At 47.2% G+C, this 16,144-nt stretch overlaps 1 protein-coding gene across 2 annotated transcripts in view; it reads left to right on the top strand.

The window, feature by feature from the left end:
* The first annotated feature begins 2,627 nt into the window (after positions 1 to 2,627).
* LOC137431156 (long-chain fatty acid transport protein 2) overlaps positions 2,628 to 16,144 on the top strand; it is a 64,681-nt gene continuing 51,164 nt past the window's right edge. The window contains exon 1 of one of the 2 annotated variants that reach the window (XM_068122163.2): positions 2,628 to 3,547. In XM_068122163.2, the coding sequence (XP_067978264.1) occupies positions 3,004 to 3,547 (544 nt within the window). In that variant the 5' untranslated portion in view covers positions 2,628 to 3,003. The remainder of the gene's footprint in view (positions 3,548 to 16,144) is intronic. The other variant, XM_068122162.2, reaches the window with a different exon arrangement.

Genomic DNA, 16,144 nt, shown 5'->3' with positions numbered 1-16,144 from the left:
TTTTATGCTTCGGTGATTTCTTTGTTAAAAGAACCATGTCACTGATTGTCTGTCGCAGCAAGAAGTCAATAACAGGATTATATCACAGGTGGCGTGACAAAATGTACGGACAGGTACATTTGACAATTGGCTTCACAATCGGGTATATAAGGGTTGTTGCGTTCTGTATTAGTGGAAAACAACTGCTGCACGTCTACAAAAGTTATTGCCGCTTCCTCTGGAGATGGTCCGTGAACTCGACAATGCTGTTTGTCATTTAGTGATGGCTTTACGAAATTCCGGCATGAAACAGCGTGCTATTGCTTGGCAGTATGGCATCACTCAAGGTCAGGTGTCAAAGATCCTGAAACGAAATGCTCAGAGTGGTGTCCCTACTCCAATACCGAGGCCAGGACGTCCCCACAGAACGACAAGGAGGGATGATCGCCAGCTGCACCGGTTAGTCCGCAATGGCCATACCAAGTCAGCTAATCGGCTTAGGGCTGAGTGGCAGCAACTGACAAATGTGCCTGTATCCAGAAGGCTAGTCGACCAACGACTGGTTCAAGCAGGCTATCGTGCCAGGCATCCCCTGAGAAAGCCACGTCTGACCAGACAACACCGCCAGCGCCGATTGCAGTGGGCCAGAGAGCACCGTCAATGGCAGCCAGTACACTGGAATCACGTAATCTTCAGTGACGAGTCTAGATTTCTGGTCTATCGTCAAGATGGCCGCGTCCGAGTGCGCAGACAAGTGCCTGAAGCCTACAACGAAGATTGTATAGTGCCAAGAGTCCAAGCTGGAGGTGGTGGGGTGACCGTTTGGGCTGCTTTTCATGCAGGGGGCAAAACTGACCTGGTTGTTCTGAATGGAAACCTGAACCAGTTCAAGCACAGGGCCATTCTGGAAGAAACATTGCTTCCATTTGTTCGTGCAGCCTTTCGAGGAAGCTTTGTCTTCCAAGATGACAATGCACGGCCTCATCATGCTCGCATGATCCAACACTTTCTTGCTGACCATGGTGTAGAGCATATGGAGTGGCCTGCCATGTCCCCGGATATGAATCCGATAAAGAACTTGTGGGCAGAATTAACGCGTCGAATCGACAACTTGGACCAGCAGCCTGCCTCTGTGCGTGAATTGCAGCAGGCTATTGTAACTGCATGGCAAGCGATTCCTGTCCAAACCTTGGCAAATCTCGTGAACAGCATGCTTCAACGTGTACGTGCTCTCCTGAATGCTCGTGGGGGTTACACGAAGTACTGAACTGTAATTTTACTGTCCGTAATCCCAGTCGTAATTTAACTTTTGTTTTTGTTAAATAATTTTTTGGCTAATGTGCAAAATAAAGAGATACTTCTGGAAAACGCACAGAAGTTTAACACAGTACTGTCCATGAATTGAGTTCGATATCAGTTTACATCACTTTCAAGGATCAATATATTTGCTTCGAAATGTCAAATGTGGTTTTTGTTTCTTTTGAAGGTCACATTAACAAAATCTAGAATAATTTCAACATAATTCCAATGAACTTTTGGTTCTAAGTCATCTTGAAAAGTAAGTTCACCCCCACAAAAAAAATATTCCATATTAAATGCCAAGTCTGTCGATAAAAAAAACATTTCATGGGGTGTACTTACTTTTTCCACATTCGAAATTTGCATTTTTTGTTTATTTAAATTATACAATGCACGACAAAATGTAAATGTTTCATGATATTTGTTATATTATATCACCTTTATCTATCAATATTGTTGAAATGAAGATCAAATAGCTGTCTGTTGAAATATGTTGAAAAAGTCAAAACTTTACATGGGGTGTACTTACTTTTTCACGTGACTGTATATCACACATATCACATACATATATGATATATCACATCACACACATATATCACACATATCACATACATAATACATATGTGATATATCACATCACACACATATATCACACATATCACATGTCGCACATTTGCCTCTCCACGCTCGTGTAAGTCTGCGTGTTGACCCTGTATAAACTGTCATCCTGGTGTTTCACAGGCAGGTGATTAATCAATGCGTGTTCCGTCCCTCAAATGGACGTTAACTAGGTGTCCATACTGCCTGGTTTAGTTGGTGAACGTTAAAGATCCCACTGAGCCTTCGCGAAGAGCAGGTGAGCTTTCGACGGCAGTGAACAAATTACAAATTCCTGCACTGACCTACAGGGGACACTGCATCAGCAGCACAGCCTTGCCCTCAGCCAATGATGTTACCCCACAGCCTTGAGCTGCATACAAAATACAAAGATTGACGACATATCACATCAAGGTACGGGATAGTAGGTGTAGACCGTGTAGTTCAGTGATCATCGCGGTCTGCACATCTGGGTTGTACTTGTACACACCCGAACGAGTGCACTGCAGTCTACACATACGCATCTCAAGATGGGATCTTTCGTCTCCCGATAAAAGTAGGAAACTGTGTGGAGTGTGGGAGGAGGGGACAAGGGGAGGCAGAGGGGGAACGGGGTACTGACTCAGATAAATAATGGAGATTGGATAATACATCTACACCTACATCATTGCATCATCATGCAGTAAATTAATGGAGACTCAGAGGAGGAGGAGCGATCAATGTTTCACCAAATACTGTAAATCCATATCCCCGATATAAGTGGATATAACAGCTCAACGACGGTTATCCTGTCGTTTACCTTTACCCTTCCAGGTCTTCCTATATAAAAATACAGCAAAGGTCAGGTAGGATAGGTGATGGATGGTGATATGATATCTAATCTCCGCCCACTTTAAAGTGCCAGCCAATGGGAAGACACTGACACTGACAGTGGGCGGGGCGCGAAAAAGTTTTTGAGAAAACTTTTGAAGAGATCGAGCGTGAAGTCGATGGGAATAGTTTACAAACGATTCGATTAAAAATAACGAGTAATCGTTGGGTGTTGGGATAACAGTAGAAACCGAGGCGATTCGGACATTGCAGCGAATCCCTGGGTTCGCGGAACTTATCCGGACGATCGGACCGAAGATGGAGCTGAGCTCACGGGTGGTGGCGTTCGTCGCGATCGCGTTCGTCGTGCTCCTGTCCTCGATGGCCGGCTCGCTGCTGCTGTTCGTCGGCTCGTTGATCGCGCTCGTCGGCGCCTGCGCGTACGTCGTGGACTCGGAATTCGTGGACCAGCTGCGCTGCTTCTGGCGCTTCGCGCGCCTCAGCGGCATTTACCTGGCGTGCTACCTGCGGCGCCCCCAGGGCAACCTGCTCGACGTGTTCGCCCAGCGCGCACGAGACCTCCCTACCAAGGACTTCGTGCGCTTCGAGGACTCCGTGCTGTCGTACGGCGGCGCCGAGCGGAGCAGCTGGCGCCTGGCTAGGGCGCTGCGTGCCCGCGGGGCGCTCTCCCGCGGGGACGTCGTGGCCATGCTCGTGGGGAACGAACCCCTGTTCGTGCTGCTCATGCTCGCCATGGCCAAGCTCGGCTGCCCCACGGCGTTCCTCAACTACAATCTCCGTGCTTATTCCCTCTTGCATTGCTTCCGCTGCAGCGGCGCCAGGAGCCTGATCGTAAGCGCTGGTGAGGTTCGAACACCACCTCCAACCACACGACCACACCGGTACCTTTCCTCCTTATAGTGGGGCGGCTTAGCCCAAATATTCAAAAGAATTGTGCATTTTGTGATACAAGCACCAAATTTGGCACACTAGTAGATTATCATATTATGAAAAGATCTGGATATTGGGCCATTTCAGATTCAGAGATTTGATTTTTGCAAGATTTGCAGATTTTGCAAGCTGAGATTGCAACGCCAGGGACGGCCGACTCCTTCCTACGAGCTGCCCACGTCACCCGCACAAGAAGAGCTCATCAAATCACTGCAGCGGCACTGCACATCCTGCAACACCGTGCGTATGAACGCCACTGTATGACATATGCTGATGATGCAGAAGACCTGCCTGAGTTCGAAGACTGGTGTCACCAGAGAGGAGAAGACATTCCCAACTTTCAGTACTGGGCAACTGTGCTGGAAGTGGAACTAGAGATGTTGGTACTGGTCTACGTGCGTTCTCTGCGGCAGGCTTCATTCACGACGTACCTTGATGCTCTGACGGAACTGGTCCCATGGTTCCATGCCTTAGACCACACACACTATGCCAGGTGGGTCCCTGTTCACCTGAGGGACACGGTTGCACTCCCAATGAAGCACCCAGATGTAGCCAGAGAATTCAGGGCTGGCAACTTCACTGTACAGAAGACGAAGAAGGTGTTCTCTTCGATCCCAATCGAATCGAAATCTTGCAAAAATCAAATCTCTGAATCTGAGATGGCCCAATATCCAGATCTTTTCATAATATGATAGTCTACTAGTGTACCAAATTTGGTGCTTGTATCACAAAATGCACAACAGGTTTGCTATGCTGCTACACTATTATGCAGATGCGTTTGTATGAATCGATCAAATAAACATATTTTTGACACGAGCGCAGTAAATAAATAAATAAATAAATAATAAATAAACAAATAAAATAAATAAACATATTTTTGACACGAGCGCAGTAAATAAATAAATAATAAATAAACAAATAAAAGAACTAAACATATTTTTGACATGAGCGCAGTAAATAAATCAATAAATAATAAATAAATAAACAAAATAAATAAACATATTTTTGACACGAGCGCAGTAAATAAATAAATAATAAATAAACAAATAAAATAACTAAACATATTTTTGACACGAGCGCAGTAAATAAATCAATAAATAATAAATAAATAAACAAAATAAATAAACATATTTTTGACACGAGCGCAGTAAATAAATAAATAAATAAATAATAAATAAACAAATAAAATAAATAAACATATTTTTGACACGAGCGCAGTAAATAAATAAATAATAAATAAATAAACAAAATAAATAAACATATTTTTGACACGAGCGCAGTAAATAAATAAATAAACATCGGCCAATCGATCGATCAATATTTTTCATTGATCACATCTCGATCTGTAGTCGAATGTGATGCGATGTGTTGACAAAGTGAAAATATGTGTTTGCAAGTAAATACATTTTGTTGAATCACCATCAAACACCATTTTTTTATGTTGCATATACTGTCATCCTTCCAAGGTCGGCAAATTGAGTACCAGCTTGCTGGGATGAATGATCCCGGTGTGTACCCCGGTTTAGAATAGGTACACCGTGTCCCTGCGCATCGTAAGAGCATGACCAAGGGTTGGCGTCAGGAAGGGCATCCGGCCATAAAAACATTGCCTCAAACAGGGAACCATGATTGTCATGGGGCCCGCAAGGCTAACCCCCGCTCTAGCGAGGAAAATGGCCTTAAAAAGATAATTCATTCATTAATTCAATCATACAGGGGTTTCAGTACCCATGATGCAGTGCGCGGGCGCCATGTTGCTTGGCAAGGTAAACAATGGAGAAAAGGTAAAAAGGCCAGTGTGGTACATTGTTTTCAGGAATCGTCAGAGAAACGATGTACCACCACCTAACACAACAAGAAGGCATAGAGACAGAACAGAAGGTATGCAAGAGAGGATGTTACGGAACAATAGACCACCTACTACTAAACAAGGCCAAACTCAAGAATTGCGATACCAAATTGTCCACAGCATGGATAGACTACAATAAAGCTTTTGACAGTGTTCCACATTCATGGATGATAACGTGCATGCAAATGTACAAGATAAATGCCCAAATAATTAAGCTGATAGAGAAAGCCATGGATCTTAGGAATACCACACTAATCCCGCAGCACTCAGAAGGAAAGATTGAAATACCAGGAGTAAAGATACGACATGGGATCTTCCAAGGAGACATCCTTTCCCCTCTCCTGTTTTGCCTGGCCCTGGACCCACTAAGTAACCTCATAAATGAGCAAGGACACAGATACACCCGAACATCCAATAAAACAAGCGTTACGCCTCGGGCCCCCGTCGGTGAAGTGATGTGAGTTGACAAAGTGGAAGACGCAGAAAACATGGAAGAGTCGATAATATTTGCGAGTGGGTTGAAGACACACCCACACACCAGATTAGAAGTTAGTAGTTCGTTTATTTTTCAAGATATTCCGCTCACAAGGTTCAGACATATGTGGTGGCGGCCATCTTGGATTTTGACGTGGGTTGCACCCACACACAAAATTAGTATTCGGTCCTTCGCTTACGCACGCACGTATGCACGCACGCACACACAGACCGACGCACGCACACACGCAGGCACAGACCGACGCACGCACGCACGCACGCACGCACAGACCGACGCACGCACGCATGGACGCACGCACGGACGCATGCACGGACGGACGCACACATGGACGCACACATGGACGGAGGAGAAAACCATAGTCCCCCATAGGAAAACCATAGTCCCATAAGGTCACAGGTTCAAGTATCGAGTCGAGTCGTGAAGTGAACTGCGAGGTCACAGGTTCAAGTATCGAGTCGAGTGGAGTCGTGAAGTGAACTGCAAGGTCACATGTTAAAGTATCGTGTTGAGTCGAGTCGTGAAGTGAAGTAAACTGCAAGGTCACAGGTTCAAGTATCGTGTCGAGTCGAGTCGTGAAGTGAACTGCAAGGTCACAGGTTCAAGTATCGTGTTGAGTCGAGGCGTGAAGTGAAGTAAACTGCAAGGTCACAGGTTCAAATATCGTGTCGAGTCGAGTCGAGTCGTGAAGTGAACTGCAAGGTCACAGGTTCAAGTATCGTGATGAGTCGAGTCGTGAAGTGATGTAAACTGCATGGTCACAGGTTCAAGTATCGTGTCGAGTCGAGTCGTGAAGTGAACTGCAAGGTCACAGGTTCAAGTATCGTGTCGAGTCGAGTCGTGAAGTGAACTGCAAGGTCACAGGTTCAAGTATCGTGTCGAGTCGAGTCGTGAAGTGAACTGCAAGCTCACAGGTTCAAGTATCGTGTCGAGTCGAGTCGTGAAGTGAACTGCAAGGTCACAGGTTCAAGTATCGTGTTGAGTCGAGTCGAGTCGTGAAGTGAACTGCAAGGTCACAGGTTCAAGTATCGTGTCGAGTCGAGTCGTGAAGTGAAGTAAACTGCAAGGTCACAGGTTCAAGTATCGAGTCGAGTGGAGTCGTGAAGTGAACTGCAAGGTCACATGTTAAAGTATCGTGTTGAGTCGAGTCGTGAAGTGAAGTAAACTGCAAGGTCACAGGTTCAAGTATCGTGTCGAGTCGAGTCGTGAAGTGAACTGCAAGGTCACAGGTTCAAGTATCGTGTTGAGTCGAGGCGTGAAGTGAAGTAAACTGCAAGGTCACAGGTTCAAGTATCGTGTCGAGTCGAGTCGAGTCGTGAAGTGAACTGCAAGGTCACAGGTTCAAGTATCGTGATGAGTCGAGTTGTGAAGTGATGTAAACTGCAAGGTCACAGGTTCAAGTATCGTGTCGAGTCGAGTCGTGAAGTGAACTGCAAGGTCACAGGTTCAAGTATCGTGTCGAGTCGAGTCGTGAAGTGAACTGCAAGGTCACAGGTTCAAGTATCGTGTCGAGTCGAGTCGTGAAGTGAACTGCAAGCTCACAGGTTCAAGTATCGTGTCGAGTCGAGTCGTGAAGTGAACTGCAAGGTCACAGGTTCAAGTATCGTGTTGAGTCGAGTCGAGTCGTGAAGTGAACTGCAAGGTCACAGGTTCAAGTATCGTGTCGAGTCGAGTCGTGAAGTGAAGTAAACTGCAAGGTCACAGGTTCAAGTATCGTGTTGAGTCGAGTCGTGAAGTGAACTGCAAGGTCACAGGTTCAAGTATCGTGTTGAGTCGAGTCGTGAAGTGAACTGCAAGGTCACAGGTTCAAGTATGGTGTTGAGTCGAGTCGTGAAGTGAACTGCAAGGTCACAGATTCAAGTATCGTGTTGAGTCGAATCGTGAAGTCAAGTGACCTGCAATGTCACAGGTTCAAGTATCCTGTTGAGTCGAGTCGTGAAGTCAAGTGAACTGCAAGGTCACAGGTTCAAGTATCGTGTCGAGTCGAGTCGTGAAGTGAACTGCAAGGTCACAGGTTCAAGTATCGTGTCGAGTCGAGTCGTGTCGTGAAGTGAACTGCAAGGTCACAGGTTCAAGTATCGTGTCGAGTCGAGTCGTGTCGTGAAGTGAACTGCAAGGTCACAGGTTCAAGTATCGTGTCGAGTCGAGTCGTGAAGTGAAGTGAACTGCGAGGTCACAGGTTCAAGTATCGAGTCGAGTGGAGTCGTGAAGTGAACTGCAAGGTCACATGTTAAAGTATCGTGTTGAGTCGAGTCGTGAAGTGAAGTAAACTGCAAGGTCACAGGTTCAAGTATCGTGTCGAGTCGAGTCGTGAAGTGAACTGCAAGGTCACAGGTTCAAGTATCGTGTTGAGTCGAGGCGTGAAGTGAAGTAAACTGTAAGGTCACAGGTTCAAGTATCGTGTCGAGTCGAGTCGAGTCGTGAAGTGAACTGCAAGGTCACAGGTTCAAGTATCGTGATGAGTCGAGTCGTGAAGTGATGTAAACTGCAAGGTCACAGGTTCAAGTATCGTGTCGAGTCGAGTCGTGAAGTGAACTGCAAGGTCACAGGTTCAAGTATCGTGTCGAGTCGAGTCGTGAAGTGAACTGCAAGGTCACAGGTTCAAGTATCGTGTCGAGTCGAGTCGTGAAGTGAACTGCAAGCTCACAGGTTCAAGTATCGTGTCGAGTCGAGTCGTGAAGTGAACTGCAAGGTCACAGGTTCAAGTATCGTGTTGAGTCGAGTCGAGTCGTGAAGTGAACTGCAAGGTCACAGGTTCAAGTATCGTGTCGAGTCGAGTCGTGAAGTGAAGTAAACTGCAAGGTCACAGGTTCAAGTATCGAGTCGAGTGGAGTCGTGAAGTGAACTGCAAGGTCACATGTTAAAGTATCGTGTTGAGTCGAGTCGTGAAGTGAAGTAAACTGCAAGGTCACAGGTTCAAGTATCGTGTCGAGTCGAGTCGTGAAGTGAACTGCAAGGTCACAGGTTCAAGTATCGTGTTGAGTCGAGGCGTGAAGTGAAGTAAACTGCAAGGTCACAGGTTCAAGTATCGTGTCGAGTCGAGTCGAGTCGTGAAGTGAACTGCAAGGTCACAGGTTCAAGTATCGTGTCGAGTCGAGTCGTGAAGTGAACTGCAAGGTCACAGGTTCAAGTATCGTGTCGAGTCGAGTCGTGAAGTGAACTGCAAGCTCACAGGTTCAAGTATCGTGTCGAGTCGAGTCGTGAAGTGAACTGCAAGGTCACAGGTTCAAGTATCGTGTTGAGTCGAGTCGTGAAGTGAACTGCAAGGTCACAGGTTCAAGTATCGTGTTGAGTCGAGTCGTGAAGTGAACTGCAAGGTCACAGGTTCAAGTATGGTGTTGAGTCGAGTCGTGAAGTGAACTGCAAGGTCACAGATTCAAGTATCGTGTTGAGTCGAGTCGTGAAGTCAAGTGACCTGCAATGTCACAGGTTCAAGTATCCTGTTGAGTCGAGTCGTGAAGTCAAGTGAACTGCAAGGTCACAGGTTCAAGTATCGTGTCGAGTCGAGTCGTGAAGTGAACTGCAAGGTCACAGGTTCAAGTATCGTGTCGAGTCGAGTCGTGAAGTGAAGTGAACTGCAAGGTCACAGGTTCAAGTATCGTGTCGAGTCGAGTCGTGAAGTGAAGTGAACTGCAAGGTCACAGGTTCAAGTATCGTGTCGAGTCGAGTCGTGTCGTGAACTGCAAGGTCACAGTTTCAAGTATCGTGTTGAGTCGAGTCGTGTCGTGAACTGCAAGGTCACAGTTTCATGTATCGTGTTGAGTCGAGTCGAGTCGTGAAGTGAACTGCAAGGTCACAGGTTCAAGTATCGTGTCGAGTCAAGTCGTGAAGTGAAGTGCAAGGTCACAGGTTCAAGTATCGTGTCGAGTCGAGTCGTGAAGTGAAGTGAAGTGCAAGGTCACAGGTTCAAGTATCGTGTCGAGTCGAGTCGTGAAGTGAACTGCAAGGTCACAGGTTCAAGTATCGTGATGAGTCGAGTCGTGAAGTGATGTAAACTGCAAGGTCACAGGTTCAAGTATCGTGTCGAGTCGAGTCGTGAAGTGAACTGCAAGGTCACAGGTTCAAGTATCGTGTCGAGTCGAGTCGTGAAGTGAACTGCAAGGTCACAGGTTCAAGTATCGTGTCGAGTCGAGTCGTGAAGTGAACTGCAAGCTCACAGGTTCAAGTATCGTGTCGAGTCGAGTCGTGAAGTGAACTGCAAGGTCACAGGTTCAAGTATCGTGTTGAGTCGAGTCGAGTCGTAAAGTGAACTGCAAGGTCACAGGTTCAAGTATCGTGTCGAGTCGAGTCGTGAAGTGAAGTAAACTGCAAGGTCACAGGTTCAAGTATCGTGTCGAGTCGAGTCGTGAAGTGAAGTAAACTGCAAGGTCACAGGTTCAAGTATCGTGTTGAGTCGAGTCGTGAAGTGAACTGCAAGGTCACAGGTTCAAGTATCGTGTTGAGTCGAGTCGTGAAGTGAACTGCAAGGTCACAGGTTCAAGTATGGTGTTGAGTCGAGTCGTGAAGTGAACTGCAAGGTCACAGATTCAAGTATCGTGTTGAGTCGAGTCTTGAAGTCAAGTGACCTGCAATGTCACAGGTTCAAGTATCCTGTTGAGTCGAGTCGTGAAGTCAAGTGAACTGCAAGGTCACAGGTTCAAGTATCGTGTCGAGTCGAGTCGTGAAGTGAACTGCAAGGTCACAGGTTCAAGTATCGTGTCGAGTCGAGTCGTGTCGTGAAGTGAACTGCAAGGTCACAGGTTCAAGTATCGTGTCGAGTCGAGTCGTGTCGTGAAGTGAACTGCAAGGTCACAGGTTCAAGTATCGTGTCGAGTCGAGTCGTGAAGTGAAGTGAACTGCAAGTTCACAGGTTCAAGTATCGTGTCGAGTCGAGTCGTGTCGTGAAGTGAACTGCAAGGTCACAGTTTCAAGTATCGTGTTGAGTCGAGTCGAGTCGTGAAGTGAACTGCAAGGTCACAGGTTCAAGTATCGTGTCGAGTCGAGTCGTGAAGTGAAGTGAACTGCAAGGTCACAGGTTCAAGTATCGTGTCGAGTCGAGTCGTGAAGTGAAGTGAACTGCAAGGTCACAGGTTCAAGTATCGTGTCGAGTCGAGTCGTGTCGTGAACTGCAAGGTCACAGTTTCAAGTATCGTGTTGAGTCGAGTCGTGTCGTGAACTGCAAGGTCACAGTTTCAAGTATCGTGTTGAGTCGAGTCGAGTCGTGAAGTGAACTGCAAGGTCACAGGTTCAAGTATCGTGTCGAGTCGAGTCGTGAAGTGAAGTGCAAGGTCACAGGTTCAAGTATCGTGTCGAGTCGAGTCGTGAAGTGAAGTGAAGTGCAAGGTCACAGGTTCAAGTATCGTGTCGAGTCGAGTCGTGAAGTGAAGTGAACTGCAAGGTCACAGGTTCAAGTATCGTGTCGAGTCGAGTCGTGAAGTGAAGTGAACTGCAAGGTCACAGGTTCAAGTATCGTGTCGAGTCGAGTCGTGAAGTGAAGTGCAAGGTCACAGGTTCAAGTATCGTGTTGAGTCGAGTCGTGAAGTGAAGTGAACTGCAAGGTCACAGGTTCAAGTATCGTGTCGAGTCGAGTCGTGAAGTGAAGTGAACTGCAATGTCACAGGTTCAAGTATCCTGTTGAGTCGAGTCGTGAAGTCAAGTGAACTGCAAGGTCACAGGTTCAAGTATCGTGTCGAGTCGAGTCGTGAAGTGAACTGCAAGGTCACAGGTTCAAGTATCATGTCGAGTCGAGTCGTGTCGTGAAGTGAACTGCAAGGTCACAGGTTCAAGTATCGTGTCGAGTCGAGTCGTGTCGTGAAGTGAACTGCAAGGTCACAGGTTCAAGTATCGTGTCGATTCGAGTCGTGAAGTGAAGTGAACTGCAAGGTCACAGGTTCAAGTATCGTGTCGAGTCGAGTCGTGAAGTGAAGTGAACTGCAAGGTCACAGGTTCAAGTATCGTGTTGAGTCGAGTCGTGAAGTGAACTGCAAGGTCACAGGTTCAAGTATGGTGTTGAGTCGAGTCGTGAAGTGAACTGCAAGGTCACAGATTCAAGTATCGTGTTGAGTCGAGTCGTGAAGTCAAGTGACCTGCAATGTCACAGGTTCAAGTATCCTGTTGAGTCGAGTCGTGAAGTCAAGTGAACTGCAAGGTCACAGGTTCAAGTATCGTGTCGAGTCGAGTCGTGAAGTGAACTGCAAGGTCACAGGTTCAAGTATCGTGTCGAGTCGAGTCGTGAAGTGAAGTGAACTGCAAGGTCACAGGTTCAAGTATCGTGTCGAGTCGAGTCGTGAAGTGAAGTGAACTGCAAGGTCACAGGTTCAAGTATCGTGTCGAGTCGAGTCGTGAAGTGAACTGCAAGGTCACAGGTTCAAGTATCGTGTCGAGTCGAGTCGTGAAGTGAAGTGAACTGCAAGGTCACAGGTTCAAGTATCGTGTCGAGTCGAGTCGTGAAGTGAAGTGAACTGCAAGGTCACAGGTTCAAGTATCGTGTCGAGTCGAGTCGTGTCGTGAACTGCAAGGTCACAGTTTCAAGTATCGTGTTGAGTCGAGTCGTGTCGTGAACTGCAAGGTCACAGTTTCATGTATCGTGTTGAGTCGAGTCGAGTCGTGAAGTGAACTGCAAGGTCACAGGTTCAAGTATCGTGTCGAGTCAAGTCGTGAAGTGAAGTGCAAGGTCACAGGTTCAAGTATCGTGTCGAGTCGAGTCGTGAAGTGAAGTGAAGTGCAAGGTCACAGGTTCAAGTATCGTGTCGAGTCGAGTCGTGAAGTGAACTGCAAGGTCACAGGTTCAAGTATCGTGATGAGTCGAGTCGTGAAGTGATGTAAACTGCAAGGTCACAGGTTCAAGTATCGTGTCGAGTCGAGTCGTGAAGTGAACTGCAAGGTCACAGGTTCAAGTATCGTGTCGAGTCGAGTCGTGAAGTGAACTGCAAGGTCACAGGTTCAAGTATCGTGTCGAGTCGAGTCGTGAAGTGAACTGCAAGCTCACAGGTTCAAGTATCGTGTCGAGTCGAGTCGTGAAGTGAACTGCAAGGTCACAGGTTCAAGTATCGTGTTGAGTCGAGTCGAGTCGTAAAGTGAACTGCAAGGTCACAGGTTCAAGTATCGTGTCGAGTCGAGTCGTGAAGTGAAGTAAACTGCAAGGTCACAGGTTCAAGTATCGTGTCGAGTCGAGTCGTGAAGTGAAGTAAACTGCAAGGTCACAGGTTCAAGTATCGTGTTGAGTCGAGTCGTGAAGTGAACTGCAAGGTCACAGGTTCAAGTATCGTGTTGAGTCGAGTCGTGAAGTGAACTGCAAGGTCACAGGTTCAAGTATGGTGTTGAGTCGAGTCGTGAAGTGAACTGCAAGGTCACAGATTCAAGTATCGTGTTGAGTCGAGTCTTGAAGTCAAGTGACCTGCAATGTCACAGGTTCAAGTATCCTGTTGAGTCGAGTCGTGAAGTCAAGTGAACTGCAAGGTCACAGGTTCAAGTATCGTGTCGAGTCGAGTCGTGAAGTGAACTGCAAGGTCACAGGTTCAAGTATCGTGTCGAGTCGAGTCGTGTCGTGAAGTGAACTGCAAGGTCACAGGTTCAAGTATCGTGTCGAGTCGAGTCGTGTCGTGAAGTGAACTGCAAGGTCACAGGTTCAAGTATCGTGTCGAGTCGAGTCGTGAAGTGAAGTGAACTGCAAGTTCACAGGTTCAAGTATCGTGTCGAGTCGAGTCGTGTCGTGAAGTGAACTGCAAGGTCACAGTTTCAAGTATCGTGTTGAGTCGAGTCGAGTCGTGAAGTGAACTGCAAGGTCACAGGTTCAAGTATCGTGTCGAGTCGAGTCGTGAAGTGAAGTGAACTGCAAGGTCACAGGTTCAAGTATCGTGTCGAGTCGAGTCGTGAAGTGAAGTGAACTGCAAGGTCACAGGTTCAAGTATCGTGTCGAGTCGAGTCGTGTCGTGAACTGCAAGGTCACAGTTTCAAGTATCGTGTTGAGTCGAGTCGTGTCGTGAACTGCAAGGTCACAGTTTCAAGTATCGTGTTGAGTCGAGTCGAGTCGTGAAGTGAACTGCAAGGTCACAGGTTCAAGTATCGTGTCGAGTCGAGTCGTGAAGTGAAGTGCAAGGTCACAGGTTCAAGTATCGTGTCGAGTCGAGTCGTGAAGTGAAGTGAAGTGCAAGGTCACAGGTTCAAGTATCGTGTCGAGTCGAGTCGTGAAGTGAAGTGAACTGCAAGGTCACAGGTTCAAGTATCGTGTCGAGTCGAGTCGTGAAGTGAAGTGAACTGCAAGGTCACAGGTTCAAGTATCGTGTCGAGTCGAGTCGTGAAGTGAAGTGCAAGGTCACAGGTTCAAGTATCGTGTTGAGTCGAGTCGTGAAGTGAAGTGAACTGCAAGGTCACAGGTTCAAGTATCGTGTCGAGTCGAGTCGTGAAGTGAAGTGAACTGCAATGTCACAGGTTCAAGTATCCTGTTGAGTCGAGTCGTGAAGTCAAGTGAACTGCAAGGTCACAGGTTCAAGTATCGTGTCGAGTCGAGTCGTGAAGTGAACTGCAAGGTCACAGGTTCAAGTATCATGTCGAGTCGAGTCGTGTCGTGAAGTGAACTGCAAGGTCACAGGTTCAAGTATCGTGTCGAGTCGAGTCGTGTCGTGAAGTGAACTGCAAGGTCACAGGTTCAAGTATCGTGTCGATTCGAGTCGTGAAGTGAAGTGAACTGCAAGGTCACAGGTTCAAGTATCGTGTCGAGTCGAGTCGTGAAGTGAAGTGAACTGCAAGGTCACAGGTTCAAGTATCGTGTCGAGTCGAGTCGTGAAGTGAAGTGCAAGGTCACAGGTTCAAGTATCGTGTTGAGTCGAGTCGTGAAGTGAAGTGAACTGCAAGGTCACAGGTTCAAGTATCGTGTCGAGTCGAGTCGTGAAGTGAAGTGAACTGCAATGTCACAGGTTCAAGTATCCTGTTGAGTCGAGTCGTGAAGTCAAGTGAACTGCAAGGTCACAGGTTCAAGTATCGTGTCGAGTCGAGTCGTGAAGTGAACTGCAAGGTCACAGGTTCAAGTATCATGTCGAGTCGAGTCGTGTCCTGAAGTGAACTGCAAGGTCACAGGTTCAAGTATCGTGTCGAGTCGAGTCGTGTCGTGAAGTGAACTGCAAGGTCACAGGTTCAAGTATCGTGTCGATTCGAGTCGTGAAGTGAAGTGAACTGCAAGGTCACAGGTTCAAGTATCGTGTCGAGTCGAGTCGTGAAGTGAAGTGAACTGCAAGGTCACAGGTTCAAGTATCGTGTCGAGTCGAGTCGTGAAGTGAAGTGCAAGGTCACAGGTTCAAGTATCGTGTTGAGTCGAGTCGTGAAGTGAAGTGAACTGCAAGGTCACAGGTTCAAGTATCGTGTCGAGTCGAGTCGTGAAGTGAAGTGCAAGGTCACAGGTTCACGTATCGTGTCGAGTCGAGTCGTGAAGTGAAGTGAACTGCAAGGTCACAGGTTCAAGTATCGTGTCGATTCGAGTCGTGAAGTGAAGTGAACTGCAAGGTCACAGGTTCAAGTATCGTGTTGAGTCGAGTCGTGAAGTGAACTGCAAGGTCACAGGTTCAAGTATCGTGTTGAGTCGAGTCGTGAAGTCAAGTGAACTGCAATGTCACAGGTTCAAGTATCCTGTTGAGTCGAGTCGTGAAGTCAAGTGAACTGCAAGGTCACAGGTTCAAGTATCGTGTCGAGTCGAGTCGTGAAGTGAACTGCAAGGTCACAGGTTCAAGTATCATGTCGAGTTGAGTCGTGTCGTGAAGTGAACTGCAAGGTCACAGGTTCAAGTATCGTGTCGAGTCGAGTCGTGTCGTGAAGTGAACTGCAAGGTCACAGGTTCAAGTATCGTGTCGATTCGAGTCGTGAAGTGAAGTGAACTGCAAGGTCACAGGTTCAAGTATCGTGTCGAGTCGAGTCGTGTCGTGAAGTGAACTGCAAGGCCACAGTTTCAAGTATCGTGTTGAGTCGAGTCGAGTCGTGAAGTGAACTGCAAGGTCACAGGTTCAAGTATCGTGTCGAGTCGAGTCGTGAAGTGAAGTGAACTGCAAGGTCACAGGTTCAAGTATCGTGTCGAGTCGAGTCGTGAAGTGAAGTGAACTGCAAGGTCACAGGTTCAAGTATCGTGTCGAGTCGAGTCGTGTCGTGAACTGCAAGGTCACATTTTCAAGTATGGTGTTGAGTCGAGTCGTGTCGTGAAC

The sequence above is a fragment of the Myxine glutinosa genome, chromosome 7 (genome assembly GCF_964187855.1).
Source record: "Myxine glutinosa chromosome 7, kmMyxGlut1.1, whole genome shotgun sequence".
Lineage (NCBI taxonomy): Eukaryota > Metazoa > Chordata > Myxini > Myxiniformes > Myxinidae > Myxine > Myxine glutinosa.
The sequence above is the reverse complement of the archived record's forward strand: the minus strand, read 5'-3'. Positions and strand labels throughout refer to the sequence as shown.